Source organism: Oncorhynchus clarkii, chromosome 16 (genome assembly GCF_045791955.1).
Source record: "Oncorhynchus clarkii lewisi isolate Uvic-CL-2024 chromosome 16, UVic_Ocla_1.0, whole genome shotgun sequence".
NCBI lineage: Eukaryota > Metazoa > Chordata > Actinopteri > Salmoniformes > Salmonidae > Oncorhynchus > Oncorhynchus clarkii.
The window spans coordinates 57261179-57278529 of NC_092162.1; the positions used below are offsets into that span (position 1 = coordinate 57261179).

Here is a 17351-nt window from a genome sequence, read left to right on the forward strand (position 1 = left end):
CCCTGTGTCAGATCAGGTTACCCTGCGCTGAGAGGCTTTACGGCAGCCAGGTCGCCCACTGGGAGCCTCAGACGAGCATTCAAAGGTCAACTACAGTGGAGCAGCCTGCCTCTCTTGCCAAGGCTTGTTACATGATGACGTCTTTCATAAGTCACATGTGCCAAAGGTCGCAAACTTGCTTAGATAAATCTGAATTCTGATGATGTCAAGGTTATTTTGAGAATTTGGTTAAACATCCGGAATCTTCAGTCATTTTGGTAATTAACAGGTAATCAATCTATGGTAACTTTAGTTATTTATACTCAAGTAACTTCAAAAAATGTGATATATATAGTATATAGTATACATTTTGTATATCTGTGTCCATTTTGTCCATGAGTTTCTGCTGGATATACCATATGGTTCAAGAGAAAATAGCCTAATTCATGAAAAAAACGTCTAATCAACAATGGCATTATTTTCAATTAAGTCTTCCAACTTTTGACTTTTTTCACAGCTGCCACCAGTTTGGCACCAAAACATTTACAACAAAGACATTTGGCCTTTTCTTGTTTAGAGAAAAGTCTCTCCTTTGTCCTCTCTTCTCCGTCCTTCTCGATATCCTCCATTTAGCAAGGAAGCACAAGTGTATCCTACCTCGGAAGAGTTTTGATATCTGACACACCCCTTTGAATCAGCTGTTGTATTGTCGGAGGAGAAAAGCATGCACATGTTTAAAAACGATATGCTACTTATCCTTTTATCTATAAAATGTCTTGCACAACTATCTAAATTCGTTTTATAACTTTACACATTTATTTAGGGATCCACCACTGAAAACATAATTTGACCGATGAAGCGCAAGTGGAGAAGGAGTTTCTCATAAAATTGCATTTCTGTCCACATTCACTCCTCGCATTAATAATCATGATGAAAAGACAACATGATCAACCATGAAGTCTTTAGGGGGTTAGGCTACATATTGCTTGAAGTCTGTTCGCACTACAAAAGTTCAGTTAGACTTCATTACACAAATAGTAGGTGGTCTTGTGTTATACAATCTGTATCGAATGTACCATGGCTCCAGAGCAAAAGCAGATTTAAACTCAATTTCCTCCCCTGGTGTGCCTTTTCATTTGTGTCATTATGCGGCTAAACAGTTCCTACTTCTCAAATCCCTCCCTTTGTGTCTCAAATCACAACGGACTCTGTTCTCCATACAGTAGTGCACTGCTTTTGACCACAGCCACATTTGGGGCCCTGGTCAAAAGTAGTGCACTATTTAGGAAGTAGCAGGATAGTTGAGAGGCATTTGGTGTTGGTCTTAATTGCGGCTAGGGGTCTGGAGCAAGGAGTAGAGTGACACCGTGCAGGCTCCCCCAGCATTAGTGAGCTGAGCTCCACAGCCAGTTAGCTCATGGGCTCAGGTCATTAAAACACCAGAGACGGCATGGCTGCCAGGCACACCCCAGGCTGAGATCACAGTCCAGCTCTGAGCTGTGGACCAGAAGAAAATCTGTTTGTTCCCTGGGCGGTCACGACAATGGTATGTAGTCAGTCACAATATAAGTGGACACAATGTGGGTGGATGGACTTAACCTGTACTGGACAACATCAGTGGATGCTGGCAAGATAGACTATAGAGCAAATGTTTTACCCAATTGCAGGATAGCACTGAACAACACTTTGGGTCATGGATTACACTTGTACGAATTTGTTTATAACACAGTTTGACAGGTGATTTCTCAAAATGAAAAAGCTTGCCATCTTCATTGTGTCTCTCTCTATACAAGGGCAATCTGCTGAGATTTTCTGTACAATACTAGCACTATACTATACTTTGTACTATACTAGTACTATACTAGCACTATACTCGTGGCAGGTAGCCTAGCGATTAGAGCGTTGGAACAGTAACAGTTAACTGCCCTTGAGCAAGGCAGTTAACCTCCACAACAACTGCTACCCGAGCGCCGATAACATCGATTAAGGCAGCACCTCTCTGATTCAGAGGGGACCGGTTAAATGAAGAAGACACCTCAGTTGTGCAACTGACTAGGTACATCGTTTCCCTTTCCCTACTACATCAGATCAATAGTTCAGAAGAAGACATATGATCTCCATATTGTTTTCCCTTTTCAACAATGTGCACACAAAAACAAATGCTGGAACCATTGACTCATGCATGTCATTGATTTATAGTGGGGGTGTCCCTAAAATAAAGCCACCAATGGCACCATAAATCCCCTTGTGTTTGTCTGATCAATCTATCCATTCACTAAGGGGACTTTTGTCTCTAGGATCATTCTCACTGATGGCCCCCATGACCCCTAAATAAGATAAAACAGACTGGCTCGAGGTGTGTGTAAGACAGTGATGGAGTTGGTGGTTGCTGACCTCTACTTGAGGGTTATTTCAATCAATAAATCAATCAATAAAATGTATTTATTTATAAAGTCCTTTTTACATCTGCAGATGTCACAAAGTGCTGTACAGAAATCCAGCCTAAAACCCCAAACAGCAAGCAATGCAGATGTAGAAGCACGGTGGCTAGGAAAAACTCCAGAGGTTTCAGAGGTTAGTCAACATCACAGTGGTTTCCTCTCTGCTGCAACCTAGATGTAACATAGTAAAAGTAAATCCGTGACTTTCGATTAGTATGATATGTTCCCAATTTGAATTCCAATTAGTTTAGACTAACCAGGTGACTAAATTGCTAATGCTACTGTTAGGTGGCTAACGTTAGCTAGGCTAGTAGCTAGGGTTAGGAGTTAGGTTAAAGGTTTAAAGTTAGGTTAAGGAAAGGGTTTGGTAACAAAGTAGCTAAATAGTAGTAAGTAGTTGCAAAGTTGCTAAATAGCTAAAATGCTAAAGTTGTCCATGATGATATTTGAACGCACAACCTTTGGGCTGCTAGACGTTCACATTATGCACCTACCCATCCAACCTGACCAACCACCTTGTGGATTTTTGTGGATACCATGTACTTCCCTAGAGTGGAAGTCTATGGTATCTACTAGCGTGCAGCAAATACACTAACGCTAGTTAGCAACTTCCTTCAAACTGCACACAGATAGATAAAAATGGTCTCCACAAGTTCATCTCACTTTGGGGAAGTAGATTAAGGGCTTTTTTGCCAAAATCCTAAAGTATCCCTTTAAGTATTATTCTGTATTTTATGTAACTATACCAAGTCTAATATTTATACTATTTTGAGTGTCCCGGATTTATGTTCATGATTAGGTCTAGTCTATGAGACCAGGCTGTCCTCTCAGGTAGACAGAGATTGGGCAAAATCTAATCAACGCTTCACGTGTCTGCCTTTTAGCAGGAGAGCAGTTTTCCCACTCCATTGAATTACAGTACCTGATTGTCTTTAAACAGATACACACAGACGGCTTTCTTAATCTCTGGGCCTAAAACATGAAACACCGCATGGATTATGTGATATTTTCTTATTGAGTGAGAAGATTTGAGGGAGATTTTGATTATTGTGTGTGACTTGTAGCCTTTTTAGCCTGTCCTTTGTCATTTTCAAGGTAATCAAATGGGCAAAATATGGGCATAATAGTTCTTGAGCTGCACAATCTATTTTTGGTTGATTCAGCTGGAGTTATAAGATCTACACAAAAATGTCTCAATAATTAAAATGTAAATTGCGCCAGGGAAAATGACTGCATTCAGCAGTAAACACAAGTGCAATGGCTAATATTGGAATGTGACAGCAAGCAGCCTATTTCAGTAAAGTAAAAGAGCAACGAGATGCAAGGAGTAGGGGATTGGAATTCGTTCAAGCGTGAATCAGTAGCGTAATAAAATAGAGGCGCGAAATTATTCCAGACTTCTAATTTTCCAAAGTATTAGGAGAGCAAAGAAAGTTTTTGATCCGCCCTTTCCTCTCTCCCTTCACAGAGAGCGCTTGCACATCCCCCTTCTCTTTAGAACGCGCACAACTAACTTTGGGCACAACCGCTGGCCAGTAGATAATACAGGATAGTCTACCCGTCGCACAGTGACAGAACTGAGACGAAAGGTAAATATAAACTTTTCAATCACTGCCTTTGTACACATCATTGTGAAAATGCGTTTATGTGCTAACCTTATATAAGAGACTGCTTGAGATTCTTTCCATGATGTAAAACATGGAAGAAGTATGGTGTTTTCCTAAACTTCTACCCATCAGTTGTGTGCATGGCTTGGTATGGCAGCATGTCACTGACTTGAACAGATTTGTCAGGCTATATTTTTGTTCCTTTCTCCAAATAACTAAGATATCAGCATTTTAATAATATATTAAATTATGCCTATTTCACACTTCTTTGTTAAAACACTGAGAAAATGGGTTTAAATCATGTTTCCAATATAAAATTATGCAGTATTCTCTTCAATTATCCCTGAAGTTATCCGTAATGCTTATATCGATGTGTATGTAATGACAAAGTGTAAACAGTAATATTTGTTAAAAGTGATTTGGATTTATGTGAATTTGTGCACCTTATCACCCCTCAGGCTACTGACTTAATCACATTCAAGACATTCTTATGCAAAGTATACCAGATAACTTCAGTCTATCTTTAAATCTTTACAACAGTCAGAAAATACAGTATTTCAAAACCTTAAGACTAACCACAAACAGTACTATTGAGAACTTTTCCTGATGTTCATTATCATGTTAAATGTTTTCTGTGTCCTGGCAAGAGCTGTGGTTGACAAAGGTGGAGAGTGGGATGAGCAAGCCAAGCCCGCAACCATTGTTTTCAGAAGCTTTGGACATTGTGTTAACAGATTGAAAAACGTACAATGTACTTTGTTTTATTGAAACAAATGAGTATTATCTATGTAAGCAAAGATACAGTGGCCAGATGTATCTTCCATTCACTTTAGCTTCTAGGTTCTGATAGTGGTTGTGTGTGACACATATTTATACAATCAGTTTTATTTTCCCAGACAGACTTTCCATTACGTTTTTGAATCTCACTCAAAGATGTGGCAGACATAGGAGCAATCATGCCAATTGTCTTCACATGCAATGTGCTGAATTCAACACAATTAAAACACCAAACCAGTGGGGCACATGCCAGTCAAGACTGCGAGACCTGAAATGATTCGCATGCAAAGCCATCATTGATTGTCTAAGTGGTGCGTTTGTCTGCGCTGCAGTCCTTCTCATTCTGTGGTCTGGTATGATGAAGAGAGAAACGTAGCCCCAGATGTGAGAGAGGTAGCCAGAACCAATGTTTTACTTTCAATTGGATGTCTGATGGCTCTCAAAAGGTTTGAATTTGAAAAAACGTTGAATTTGGAAAAGGAGATTGTAACATTTCATTTTGAAAACTTCTGCACTTGGCTGTGACTGCTATAACCTGTTAACTGTGCGCTTGGTTGAGTTTGACACTGAGGGGCTGTGTTAGTGTATGATGATAGAATCCTCACTGAAGGGAAGGCTGTGCATGGTCCCTTATATAATCAGCAATGAAGGAGGAATTTGCTCCTAGATAATAGGATGCCTCAACACAGAGCAGCAATCTTTGGCATACTTACAGTCCATAACACTATATAGGTTGATAAACTCAACAGTCTTATTAAAATATATTTAAACATAGTAATATAACATGTCAGGAGCATAGTATTTTAGAATATGTTGATATAGAAAACATTGACTGTATGCAGTTATGAGTTGCTTTGAGAGTTTAAAGACGTGTCAGTGCAGGTTTCTCCATACAACCAATGAACACACGAGCGTGGAGGGTGTCTATTGAGGAAAATATACCATGTCAACACGGGGTGATTTTTGCCCTCCCAAACTGCTCCACCATATGTTGGAATCCATGCACCAGCAAGCTGTTTCTTAGCACTAAGGGGGCACTATGTGTGTCTTTTGAGTCTAACTAACACTGTTAATATTCCTCAACTGAGTGTTAAGCTCAGTGTTAAAGGTGACTAAAATGTCAGGAGTAGATCGAATATCGTTTTTTATACACAGAATGTTTCACTTACAACAGGAATGTATTTTGGAAAATAACTTGTGGAATCATAAAACAGATTTCTTTGCTTGAAATGTCGCAGTGTCTCTTATAACTGGACCAAGCACACGAGCAGTGGAGGAAAACATAGAAAACACTTTGTTTTCAATAATATGTTCTCTGATTTGAAGTCACATCACTGACTTGGATGACACACGAGTATAGAATTGTCTGAATAACCAGTCTGAATATGGATCACTGCAAAGATTGTTCAGTACAATAGTGTAAGAAATTAATCTTATCAAGAACTTACACACTTCCCACATTCTGAATTGCAGATTTGGAAGCGATCGGGCACTATCAACCACAATACAACCCTACTACTGAATTGTGCTAGACCAGTGGTTCCCAAAAATTTTTATAGTCCCATACCCCTTCAAACATTCAACCTCCAGCTGCGTACCCCCTTTAGCACCAGGGTCAGCGCACTCTTAAATGTAGTTTTTTTGCCATCGTTGTAAGCCTGCCACACACACACTATACGATACATTTATTAAACGTAAGAATGAGTGTGAGTTTTTGTCCAATCTGGCTCGTGGGAAGTGACAAAGAGCTCTTATAGGACCAGGGCACAAATAATAATATAATAATCAATACTTTTTCTCTTTATTTAACCATCTTACATATAAAACCTTATTTGTTAATTGAAAATTGTGAATAACTCACCACAGGTTAATGATAAGGGTGTGCTTGAAAGGATGCATGTACAGCAACTGCAATGTTCGCTTGTATTGGGTTGTCTTAAATTATTTTCCACACACAGTCTGTGCCTAAGTTTAATTTTCATTCTAGTGAGGGTGGAGAATCCACTCTCACATAGGTATGTGGTTGCAAAGGGCATCAGTGTCTTAACAGCGCAGCCCAATCCAGAAATCTGGCAGAGGTTTCTGATTTAAATTACATTTTCACAGAACCGCTTGTTACAATTTCGATGAGGCTCTCTTGTTCAGATACTGGTAAGTGGACTGAAGGCAGGGCATGAAAGGGATAACGAATCCAGTTGTTTGCGTCATCCGTTTCGGGAAAGTACCTGCGTAATTGCACACCCAACTCACTCAGGTGCTTCGCTATATCACATTTTATATTGTCCGTAAGCTTGAGTTCATTTGTACACAAAAAATCGTACAATGATGGAAAGACCTGTGTGTTGTCCTTATTAATGCAGACAGAGAAGAGCTCCAACGTCTTAATCATAGCCTCAATTTTGTCCCGCACATTGAATATAGTTGGGGAGAGTCCCTGTAATCCTAGATTCAGATCATTCAGGCGAGAAAAAACATCACCCAGATAGGCCAGTCGTGTGAGAAGCTCGTCATCATGCAAGCGGTCAGACAAGTTGAAATTATGGTCAGTAAAGAAAACTTGAAGCTCGTCTTCTTTCAATAAAAAAAAATGTGTCAATACTTTGTCGCTTTATAACCAGTGCACCTCTGTATGTGAAAGCGTTACATGGTCGCTGCCCATATAGTGCAGAAAATACACAAGAGTTCAGGGGCCTTGCTTTAACAAGGTTAACCATTTACACTGTAGTGTCCAAAACGTCTTTCAAGCTGTCAGGCATTCTCTTAGCAACAAGAGCCTCTCGGTGGATGCTGCAGTGTACCCAAGTGACGTCGGGAGCAACTGCACACGCATTACCACTCCAATATGTCTCCAAGTCATGGCTTTTGCGCCATCAGTACAGATACCAACACATCTTTAATGCGATTGGATGTTAATTATTTGACTAGGCTACCTGTATTTGACATTGTGTTGTTAGTGAAATGAGGTTACTCAGGTGAGAAAAAAACCTCGCCCAAATGTATAGCCCCGTTGGAAAATATAAATGGACAGAATCTTTTATTTTATTTTGTGTAAAAAATTAAAAAATACATGTGAATCACATTTTCATTTGGCGTACCCCTGAAGGTATTGTGGGTACCCCAGTTTGGGAATAGCTGTATCAGACGATTAGCTTAGCTCTCTGTTTATTATTGTATCTGTTGAAGTTGTTCATGCTCTGTCAGGTGCAGTACTGTAGGTAGAGTACTTTCATCTGTTAGTGTTCCTAACAACTTGTTGCTGTACCTCAACAATACCCTCTTCATCTTAAAGAAACTTAACTTTATAAAGCTTTTTACGAGGCAATAGTAAATTAAGTTGATATTGTTGCTGATAAACAATCTTCTGCTCCAAGCACTGTCAACTTTTTATGTGTGGGCCTCCAATTGTATTGTATTGTTTAGGAATGTTTTGTTATTTCAGCCTTGCTTTTCTAACTGTGGAAAGTTTGTCTAGGGTTGTCCATATTTCCCCCCAACCCTATCCGGCGTTACCTGTAGCCAAATGTCCATGCCAATGTAATGTAAACCACAGCATGCATCCACAGCTGTGCTGTGACCCAAGAGAGTGGGCATGGAAAAACATACATTAGCTCACTGGTCAATTTTAGTCTAGGCATAATGACAGTAATGTTAGCTAGTTTAAACACACTGGTGGGGCCCAGTTCAAAGGAAATCAGATAAAAGTTGATTTGACACGTACACAGGTTACAGCAGCTGTAAACAGTGCAGCAAAATGCTTACCTGCAGCTTCCTCAACAATGCAGTTCAACTATCGATACCAATAATATCAAAAGTCAATCAAAAACAACAAGTAAGTAGAAGAAACAGACAACTTGGTGATTACCTTATGGTTCTGTCACTACAGTAACATAACAGAACAGATGTTATGTCTCTTTCATTCTCACAGGTTGAAGGAGGCCAGTTGAAATCGGACCTTCAACATCATTCTCACTCTTGTTCGACTGCAGAGGACTGGGTACAATTGTTATCAACAAATTCAATTTTCAACATTTGTTCTTGGGGGACTTTTATGCAAAATGAACCAAAAGAATCTGATGCTCTTTCAATGTGTGCTCCTGTTGTGCCTGGGCACCTGTCTAAGCCAAAGGGACTGTACAAGCGTGGATTGTCCAGTGTTGGACAACTGCATTGAGGAGGTTTTGGAGAAGGGTGCTTGCTGTGCCACCTGTGTTAAAATAGGATGCTCATGTGAAGGTTACCAGTACTATGACTGCATCCATGCAGGATTCCGGAATGGTAAAGTTCCAGAGGGAGAATCTTACTTTGTGGATTTCGGAAGCACAGAATGTTCTTGTCCACAGGGAGGCGGGAGGATCGGGTGCCATTTCATCCCGTGCCCCGAGATCGCTCCCAACTGCATCGCTGTCGCGGAACCTGCGGATGGGTGTCCGCAGTGTGAGCGCATTGGCTGTATCCATATTGACCAGAAATACGAGGCAGGTCACTCCTTCCAGATGGACCCTTGTCAGGTGTGTCACTGTCCTAATGATGGCGGGAGCCTGATGTGTTCCCCTATCCCTGACTGTGACTCTGGTACTGTTAAGAAGCCCATGATAGCAACAACCACACAGAACAACGACCCTCAGAGAGACCTCAGCAAACTGCATGATAACAAACAGACAAGCCCGCTAGACCCATTCGCCACCTCTAACACCTTACCTCTTTACAAAGAGGAGCCGTCTGTCCTGGATGAAGATGAGGATTATGACTACACACTGCCTGACCCCACATCTACCACTCCACAAGACCTGGTCCAGCCAACAGAATCTACCACGGTGTCACCATCCTATGCTGAGACAAGCTCTTCTCCTTATGAGATTTTTAATGACCTGAGGCAGGAGCTGAGAGAGAGACTAGGAACATACGATCAGGAGCGAACAGAGGAGGCGGCCATTACTGAGGATCCACATCACATAGATCAGACCACCTCAAGTGAGTCAACAACATCAACAACTACACAGAAAGTGACCTCAGAGAGCCAAAGGCGTCAACAGGAGGTTATTGACCGGGACAACAGGCATCACAGAGACAGTGACAGAATGATGAAGAGTGACAGTTCGGAGGACGTCACACCAACTGTCCGTAGTGACAAGGGAGTGAGACACACTGGCCTCCACGAACAAAGAGACAGCCACAGCAGTCACCACCATGATGGCGGTCTTTTATCCCAAAGTCATGGAAGGCACCTTGAGGAGCACCTTGAGGAGCAGCGTGAGGAGCCCAGAACGCCCCAGAGTAAACCTGACCAGGAGTCTTCATTCCCCACAGAGAAGTTCAGCCCGACCAGCAGAGCTCCTGTCATGAGGGAGGAGGGAGACCAGCTGGCCAGGAGACAGCCCCACACCCTCTTCAACTACCAGGGCCCAAACAAACAGCCTGGAAACACTGAGGGTAAGTCGACAACACTAATATGGACACTGTGGTTTTGGTATAGTTGATATTGAACAGCTCTACCAGTCCACAGTCTAAAACAGTAAGGTACTGCCGATATGTTTCTATTCATTTTCTATAATTGTTTTATTTAACGTGAGTAAATCACATACAATGACCTTTGAGACATAGTGAAAGGCACTATACATGACAGCAGTTCTTGTATATGTCATTTGTTAATTCATTAAAAGATAGGAACTACATTCATCCAATGAAATGGTTTGTGCCTGTGACAACAGTAGCCCAGTGTTAGAGCCTCAGATGATTTACTGCCCTTTTTCTCTTACATCCTGTGTTCCATGTAGGAATTCTTAATCAGTCTATAGTAGCTACTACTGTAGCTGGCGCTGGGTCCAGGAAAAGCTATGGTTCATGGAAAGCAAACGGTCCCTAGACAGTGAGTCTTCAACTATCCTACTCATGACAGGGGTTGGAGATAACTATGCTTGTCTTTTTTTTGGTACTCATGTTAGTTAGGCATTTTATCAAATGGAAATTCCTTAGGATAACCTCTCAATAAAGGACTTACAATGGAGTCATTTGGAGAATTTCAGGATGTTTCCATGTTTTCTTTAATTCAAACCCAAAGTGACAGATGATACCGTATTGGGACATTTCTGTATCTTCCTTGTGGCGTCTACATCAGTGTCTTCCGTCCTTCTAGGAGCCTCCTGAACACCGCTTAACTTCTGTAGCAGTGTCACTCACGTACCATCATCAGTTAGCTCTCAGAGCTAGCAGGCCTCCCCAGGGCATAAATACTGTACAAGAGCAGCTTCTGAGATGGACAGCAGATGATGAAGACATTAGTTAAATGTCTGGAGGATGGGTTAAGAGGGTACAGTGTTCAAAGAGAATACTTATCTCTGCTTTCAACTTGAGGTCGTCTCGTCTGTGACACATTCATAGGTAGTAGCTGTGATTGTATATGCCCTCTAAATGGCCGCTGTGTGGGGCCTCCAATATGTTGGATAGTCTTCTCATGAAATCAGGTTTCACCCTGAGAGAAAAATCCCTCAATCAGATCATGAGATTCCTATAGGGTTTATGGGTTTACCGTTCATAATGTTTACAGTAATACAGTGATTTGAACTGAATAAACTCCATGTGATTTCATCACCGCCACTGTACAGCTACTGAATGACGAACTATGTCAGAGCTATGGGAGTTCAGACTCTTGTACTATATTGTAAGTAGGTATCGTGTAACAAACAGTCATCTGTGGATTTTCCCAGCCTCGGCAAGCCATCCTGCTTTACTACACTATCACTGTTCAGACCTGTTGGTATTTTTCTCTGCTTTCAGCATAGGAATGTATAGTATGTATTAGCTGTATGGGGTGATTCTTTGGGAGTTAGCACAAGAGATACCTGCCACATACATTCCATGTGGAGAGGGTAGATTATGTCAGTTCTTGTCTTCCTCAGTGGCATTGGCGTTTACAATTCACACAATTTGTTTACAAAGACAAGACGAAGGTCTGGTCAACTTCTCCAGTATGCCTTATGCCTGCCTGTGAGTAAATATCCCCCGGGCTGCCTTGGCTGCAGTGCAACACATAGATTTGTCTTGACAGATGCCCTCAACTGTTTTTCACGCTGCATTTCAGAATATTAGGATATCATCCAAAAATTAAATGGTAGATTACTGTTGCTTCACGGTTGGTTGACTGAGAGAGTCTTAGTTCATTCACATCCATGCCTGTCCAAGTATCTCTGCCCTGTCTGGAGCAGCGACATAGAGATGACTGGCCTGGCTATTGTCCAGCCTCTGGGTCAAACTGTAATTGTTAAGCAGGGCCGGACTACCACATTTGGGGCCCCTACCTCCAGGGGGCCCCCAACCCATTTTTTGTTGTTGCAGTTTTAAAGAGAATTTGCTGATATTCTACACATTTTGCCATGATGCTGAGAGAAAATGTTGCTGTTTTAAAGCTAATTTACTGCCATTCTATCCTTTTTGCCATTTCTTATGACGTGTTCATATGCTTGACCACCAGGGTGCCACCCCTTCCCCCCCTCCCCCCCAGAAAAAGTATTAGGGCCCCATGGAGGTCAGGGGCCCCCAGAGCACGTGCCCTGCTTGCCTGGCCCTGTTGTTACTGTAAGGGTCAGAGGTCATGGTCACTGGGTGAAGGGAAAGAGGTTCCAGCATGGTGATATCCTTAAGAACAGGAAGAGACTCAGTTGACAAGGCCCTGAATAATGCCTGTTATCAACCCCCTTTAGGGCAGCATGCCAGGGTCTTTGGGAGAGGAAAGGAGAAGCATGCACTACAAAAACACAACTATTTTTCACTACACATAAACCGGCCTAGTTTCTATTGAAGTAAAAAAGATCTATATATTTTAGAATCGATAACTACCCTGCTCCGTCTGGAGTCTGGGCTACTACCCTCCCTCTACCAGTTACAAGTTGTGGGGGTTTGTAGGCACTCCAATGCTGTCATGGCCGTGTTGGTGTAGGATTTCACAGGGGGTTGTACCTGAAAAGGGCATAATACACATGTGATGAATGAGACCTCTGTTGTGGCCTGATTGTCGGGCGCTACTCGCTGGTCCCTCATGAGCCGCTGTGATTACGCTCACTGTGATTACGCTTCTCCCATGAGGCACTGGGCCTCCCAATCCAACCATTAATCACTGGAGCTCCGCTAGACTTTCACACTCTTCTCCTGCTCAAGAAACTTACTTAGCCTACTCAACCAAGCTGAAGCCATTTTGAGATCGATTTGTTAAACAGGCATAGGAAAATCTAAGGCGTGTACAAAAAGTTCAAGTCATTTTGGACTTTTGTCCAAAACTCAATAATTTTCAGTAGCCACTATGCTGTAATTTTTGCCCTCATTATTTGTGTCAGGGATATAGCAAGGAGGACATTTGTATCATTGCCGCTCACAACACCTACTGTTGCATCCAGGGCCGGATTAAGAAATCATAGGCCCCAGCGACTTTGTTATTTTTTTTTATTAAAAAAATAAAATAAAATTCTCCCCAATTTTGTGGTATCCAATTGTTGTAGTAGCTACTATCTTGTCTTATTGCTACAACTCCCGTACGGGCTCGGGAGAGACGAAGGCTGAATGTCATGCGTCCTCCGATACACAACCGTACTGCTTCTTAACACAGTGCGCATCCAACACGGAAGCCAGCCGCACCAATGTGTTGGAGGCTACACCGTGCCCCTGGCAACCTTGGCTAGCGCGCACTGCGCCCGGCCCGCCACAGGAGTCGCTGGTGCACGATGAGACAAGGTGATCCCTACCGACTATGCCCCGTCGTCCCTAACCCGGACAACGCTGGGCCAATTGTGCCTCGCCCCACGGACCTCCCGGTCGCGGCCGGTTACGACAGAGCCTGGGCGCGAACCCAGGGTCTCTGATGGCACAGCTGGCGCTGCAGTACAGCGCCCTTAACCATTGCGCCACCCGGGAGGCGACTTTGTTTTTTTATATAGGCCCCGCCCATCTCAACTTCCCGGCACACCATCATTTTCTGTAAACAAATCCGTGCACCAAGATGCAATTCGATGTGTGATAAATTTACTGTTGAAGAAAAAGCTGCTTTATAATAAATCCATAATCCATTTGCAATGTTGCATAGCCTACAGTTGAGCAGAGGTGTTTTTAGGATTTCCACACATGGGGAACATGTTAGCAATTCTACTTCATTTACATGATAGAACACATTAGCTGAATCTTTTTTAATACCATACAAATTACCGAAATGAGTGGCTACTCTAACAATCTGAGATCAACAGGTCTTGAATTCAAACAAACAATAGCCAAGGCCAATGAAGCGTCACACAGATTGAACAGTATTAAGAGGCAATGAGGACAGCACAATAAGTGCTGTTATTGTGAAGTGGAAAAGTCTAGGAGCAACGATGGCTCAGCTGCAAAGTGGTAGGCTACAGAAGCTCACAGAATGGGTGCCTAGCTCGTATAAATGGTCTGTCCGCGGTTGCAACACTCACTACCGAGTTCCAAACTGCCTCTGAAAGCAACGTCAACAAAATAACTGTTCATTGGGAGCTTCATGAAATGGGTTTCCATGGCTGAGCAGCCGCACACTAGCCTAAGATCACCATGCGCAATGCCAAGCATCGGCTGGAGTGGTGTAAAGCTTGTCGCCATTGGACTCTGGAGCAGTGTAAACGTTCTCTGGAGTGATGAATCACGCTTCACCATCTGGCAGACTGACAGATGAATCTGGGTTTGGCAGATGCCAGGAGAACGCTACCTGCCCGAATGCATAGTGCCAACTGTAAAGTTTGGTGGAGGAAGAATAATGGTCTGGGGCTTTTTGTCATAGTTCGGGCTAGGCCCTGTAGTTTCAGTGAAGGGAAATCTGAACGCCACAGCATACAATAACATTCTAAACAATTCTGTGCTTTCAACTTTGTGGCAACAGTTTGGGTAGGCTCTTTCCTGTTTCAGCATGACTATGCCCCATGCACCAAGCAAGGTCCATACAGAAATGGTTTGTCAAGATTGGTGTGGAAGAACTTGACTGACCTGCACAGAGCCCTGACCTCAACCCCATCAAACACCTTTGGGATGAATTGGAACGCCGACTACGAGCCAGGCCTAACCGCCCAACATCAGTGCCCTAATGCTCTTGTGGCTGAATGGAAGCAAGTCCCTGCAGCAATGTTCCAATATCTAGTGGAAAGACCAGCTCCATATTAATGATTTTGGAATGAGCAGGTTTGACGAGCAGGTGTCCACATACTTTTTGTCTTGTAGTGTTTATTATCGGCTACTAAACACCATTTCCAAGAGCACACTGACTCATTTAATGATGAAGATGAAGCCACAGACTACTTCCCACCAGTCTTGGCAATAGCATATCTCAAGATGAGCTACTTATAAAAACTGCTGCTGTTTGCAAAAAATTTATAGTTGTTGAGAAAATAGTTACTGTTGGTTCCACAGACAGATTAGTCTTCTCTTTCCAGAAGTGGGCATTTGCTTTCCAAACTTTACATTTTTTCCACAATTGTATTTTGAAATTTGCAAAAGACAGACAGACAGCTGCAACCAACCATATAAATATAATCCTTAGATGGCAGTTCCCATTCAAGTCAGGACTAGCAGCCATTGGTATTGTACCTATGAGTTTAATCTTCAAATTGCCAGGGTAAGAGGTTCCAAAACCCTTCTATGGATTATATATGTCTATGGCCACAGCACATCAAGTTGTATATTTGGCTAGCATGCTGGCCAATAGCAGCCATTCTGACTACAGGCAACTAGTAACTGACAAAATAAAGGAAACACTTGAGTAAATGAAGGATACAAATAATATGTCATGGTGTGGGGTGCATTTTTCCTGTCATGGTTTAGGTTCACTTGTAGAATCTTTGACAAGGATCATTAAAGCTGTTCTGGCAGCTCGTAGTGGCCAAACACCATTTTAAGACACTATGTTTCCTTTATTTCTGCAGTTACCTGTGTATGCTTGTCATAAAATGTTATCCACAGTCATTTTTTTTAAAACTATGGATTAAAACTATAATTATGCTCTCTGGTGTATTTTGAACATTGAGAGTGGGTTCTTGTGGTTGGATAAAATAATATTAAAATTACAGATTTATTTTATTTTATTTGCTTTGTCTCTTGGGCCCCCTATGGACTTGGGTCCGGCCCCTGTCTCACACAATTGACCAGTCACATTTATTTATTACGCAGTTACCCAATCAAGGCAGGGCCCCCCAATTACCCACATGTGCCCCCTACCTCTTCTCCTCCCCCAATCTGACGATTAGCTTAGCGGCAGTAAGCAGCAACAGGCTGTCTACATTCATTGAGAGAGGGCTCCTGAATCCTCCTGTGGTTGGTGGTTGCAGTAAAACATTTTAAAAATATATATTACATATATAATATATACTATATGTATTTATTTTCTCCATAAAAAATAAAGAAAATGCTGCCTCTTGGGGCCCCAATGTGCCTGGGCCCAGTGGCTTCAGCCCCGGTAAACTCCTGCATTAATCTGTACCTGGTAGCATCTGGGAGTGAACTAGGCAGATATGTAATTTTAGTGCTGATGAAAAGGAGTGTGAATTCCAGACCTGGCCACATCAGGGTTCATCTTTACCGCTACTTTGAGGGTAGCGCTTGGAGGTGGTTGATCCTCTAGCCAATCTACTGTAGGGGGGTTTCCAGGACATTTCCAGGAAGGCTTATCTCACTATTGCATGTCTTTACCATAAAAGGGCAAACTTATCCACAAAACCACTCAGAATTGAAAATATGAACCCGACAAAGCCATATGCAGGAAACCAGATCGTCAACAAGACCGAGAGATAGCATGAGATTGGTGATAAATACAACTGAATAACAGCTCTGCCACTTGTATCCATCTGCATGAATGTAATTGCAATTATGGTTACGAAAGGCCAACGGCTTGCAGCTATTTTCAGCATATTATAAATCTGTTCTCATGGTTAAAGATTAGATGATATGCTTTATTATTCTTCATTGATGTGATTTGACCTGGCAGTCAAACATTTGCAGTGGGCCAAATAAGATTAGAGAGGTTCACCTGTGTGACCACAAATCAAATCAAATCGTTATTTGTCACATGCGCTGAATACAACAGTGAAATGCAGACTTACAAGCCCTTAACCAACAATGCAGTTTTAAGAATAGATTTTTTTTTAGAAATATAACAAATAATTAAGGATCCCGGAAATGCAACCCTCTTTAGTGTGTGTGTGTGTGTGTGTGTGTGTGTGTGTGTGTGTGTGTGTGTGTGTGTGTGTGTGTGTGTGTGTGTGTGTGTGTGTGTGTGTGTGTGTGTGTGTGTGTGTGTGTGTGTGTGTGTGTGTGTGTGTGTGTTTATATTTGGTGAGGTTATTGCCGTATAACTCTATTGGATTAGGTTTTTGAATACATACTCATCAATATTAAAAGGAAAAGCTAACACCTTTTGGAAATAACAACTGTTCTTTCTTTACAGTAATGTTCCCATCTGAATGGCTGCATATAAATGAGACTGTTTTAACTGCAGCTTGCAAATCCAACCATGCTGAGCAATTGGGCAATTTTCCCCCCCGTGGTATCTGATGTTACA

The 17351-nt window shown here is 42.1% G+C and overlaps 1 protein-coding gene across 1 annotated transcript in view; it reads left to right on the forward strand.

The window, feature by feature from the left end:
• The first annotated feature begins 3865 nt into the window (after positions 1 to 3865).
• Positions 3866 to 17351, forward strand: part of LOC139368798 (fibulin-1-like) — an 84426-nt gene continuing 70940 nt past the window's right edge. The window contains exons 1-2 of the mRNA XM_071108161.1: positions 3866 to 4009; positions 8730 to 10234. Coding sequence (XP_070964262.1) covers positions 8860 to 10234 — 1375 coding nt within the window. The 5' untranslated portion in view covers positions 3866 to 4009; positions 8730 to 8859. The remainder of the gene's footprint in view (positions 4010 to 8729; positions 10235 to 17351) is intronic.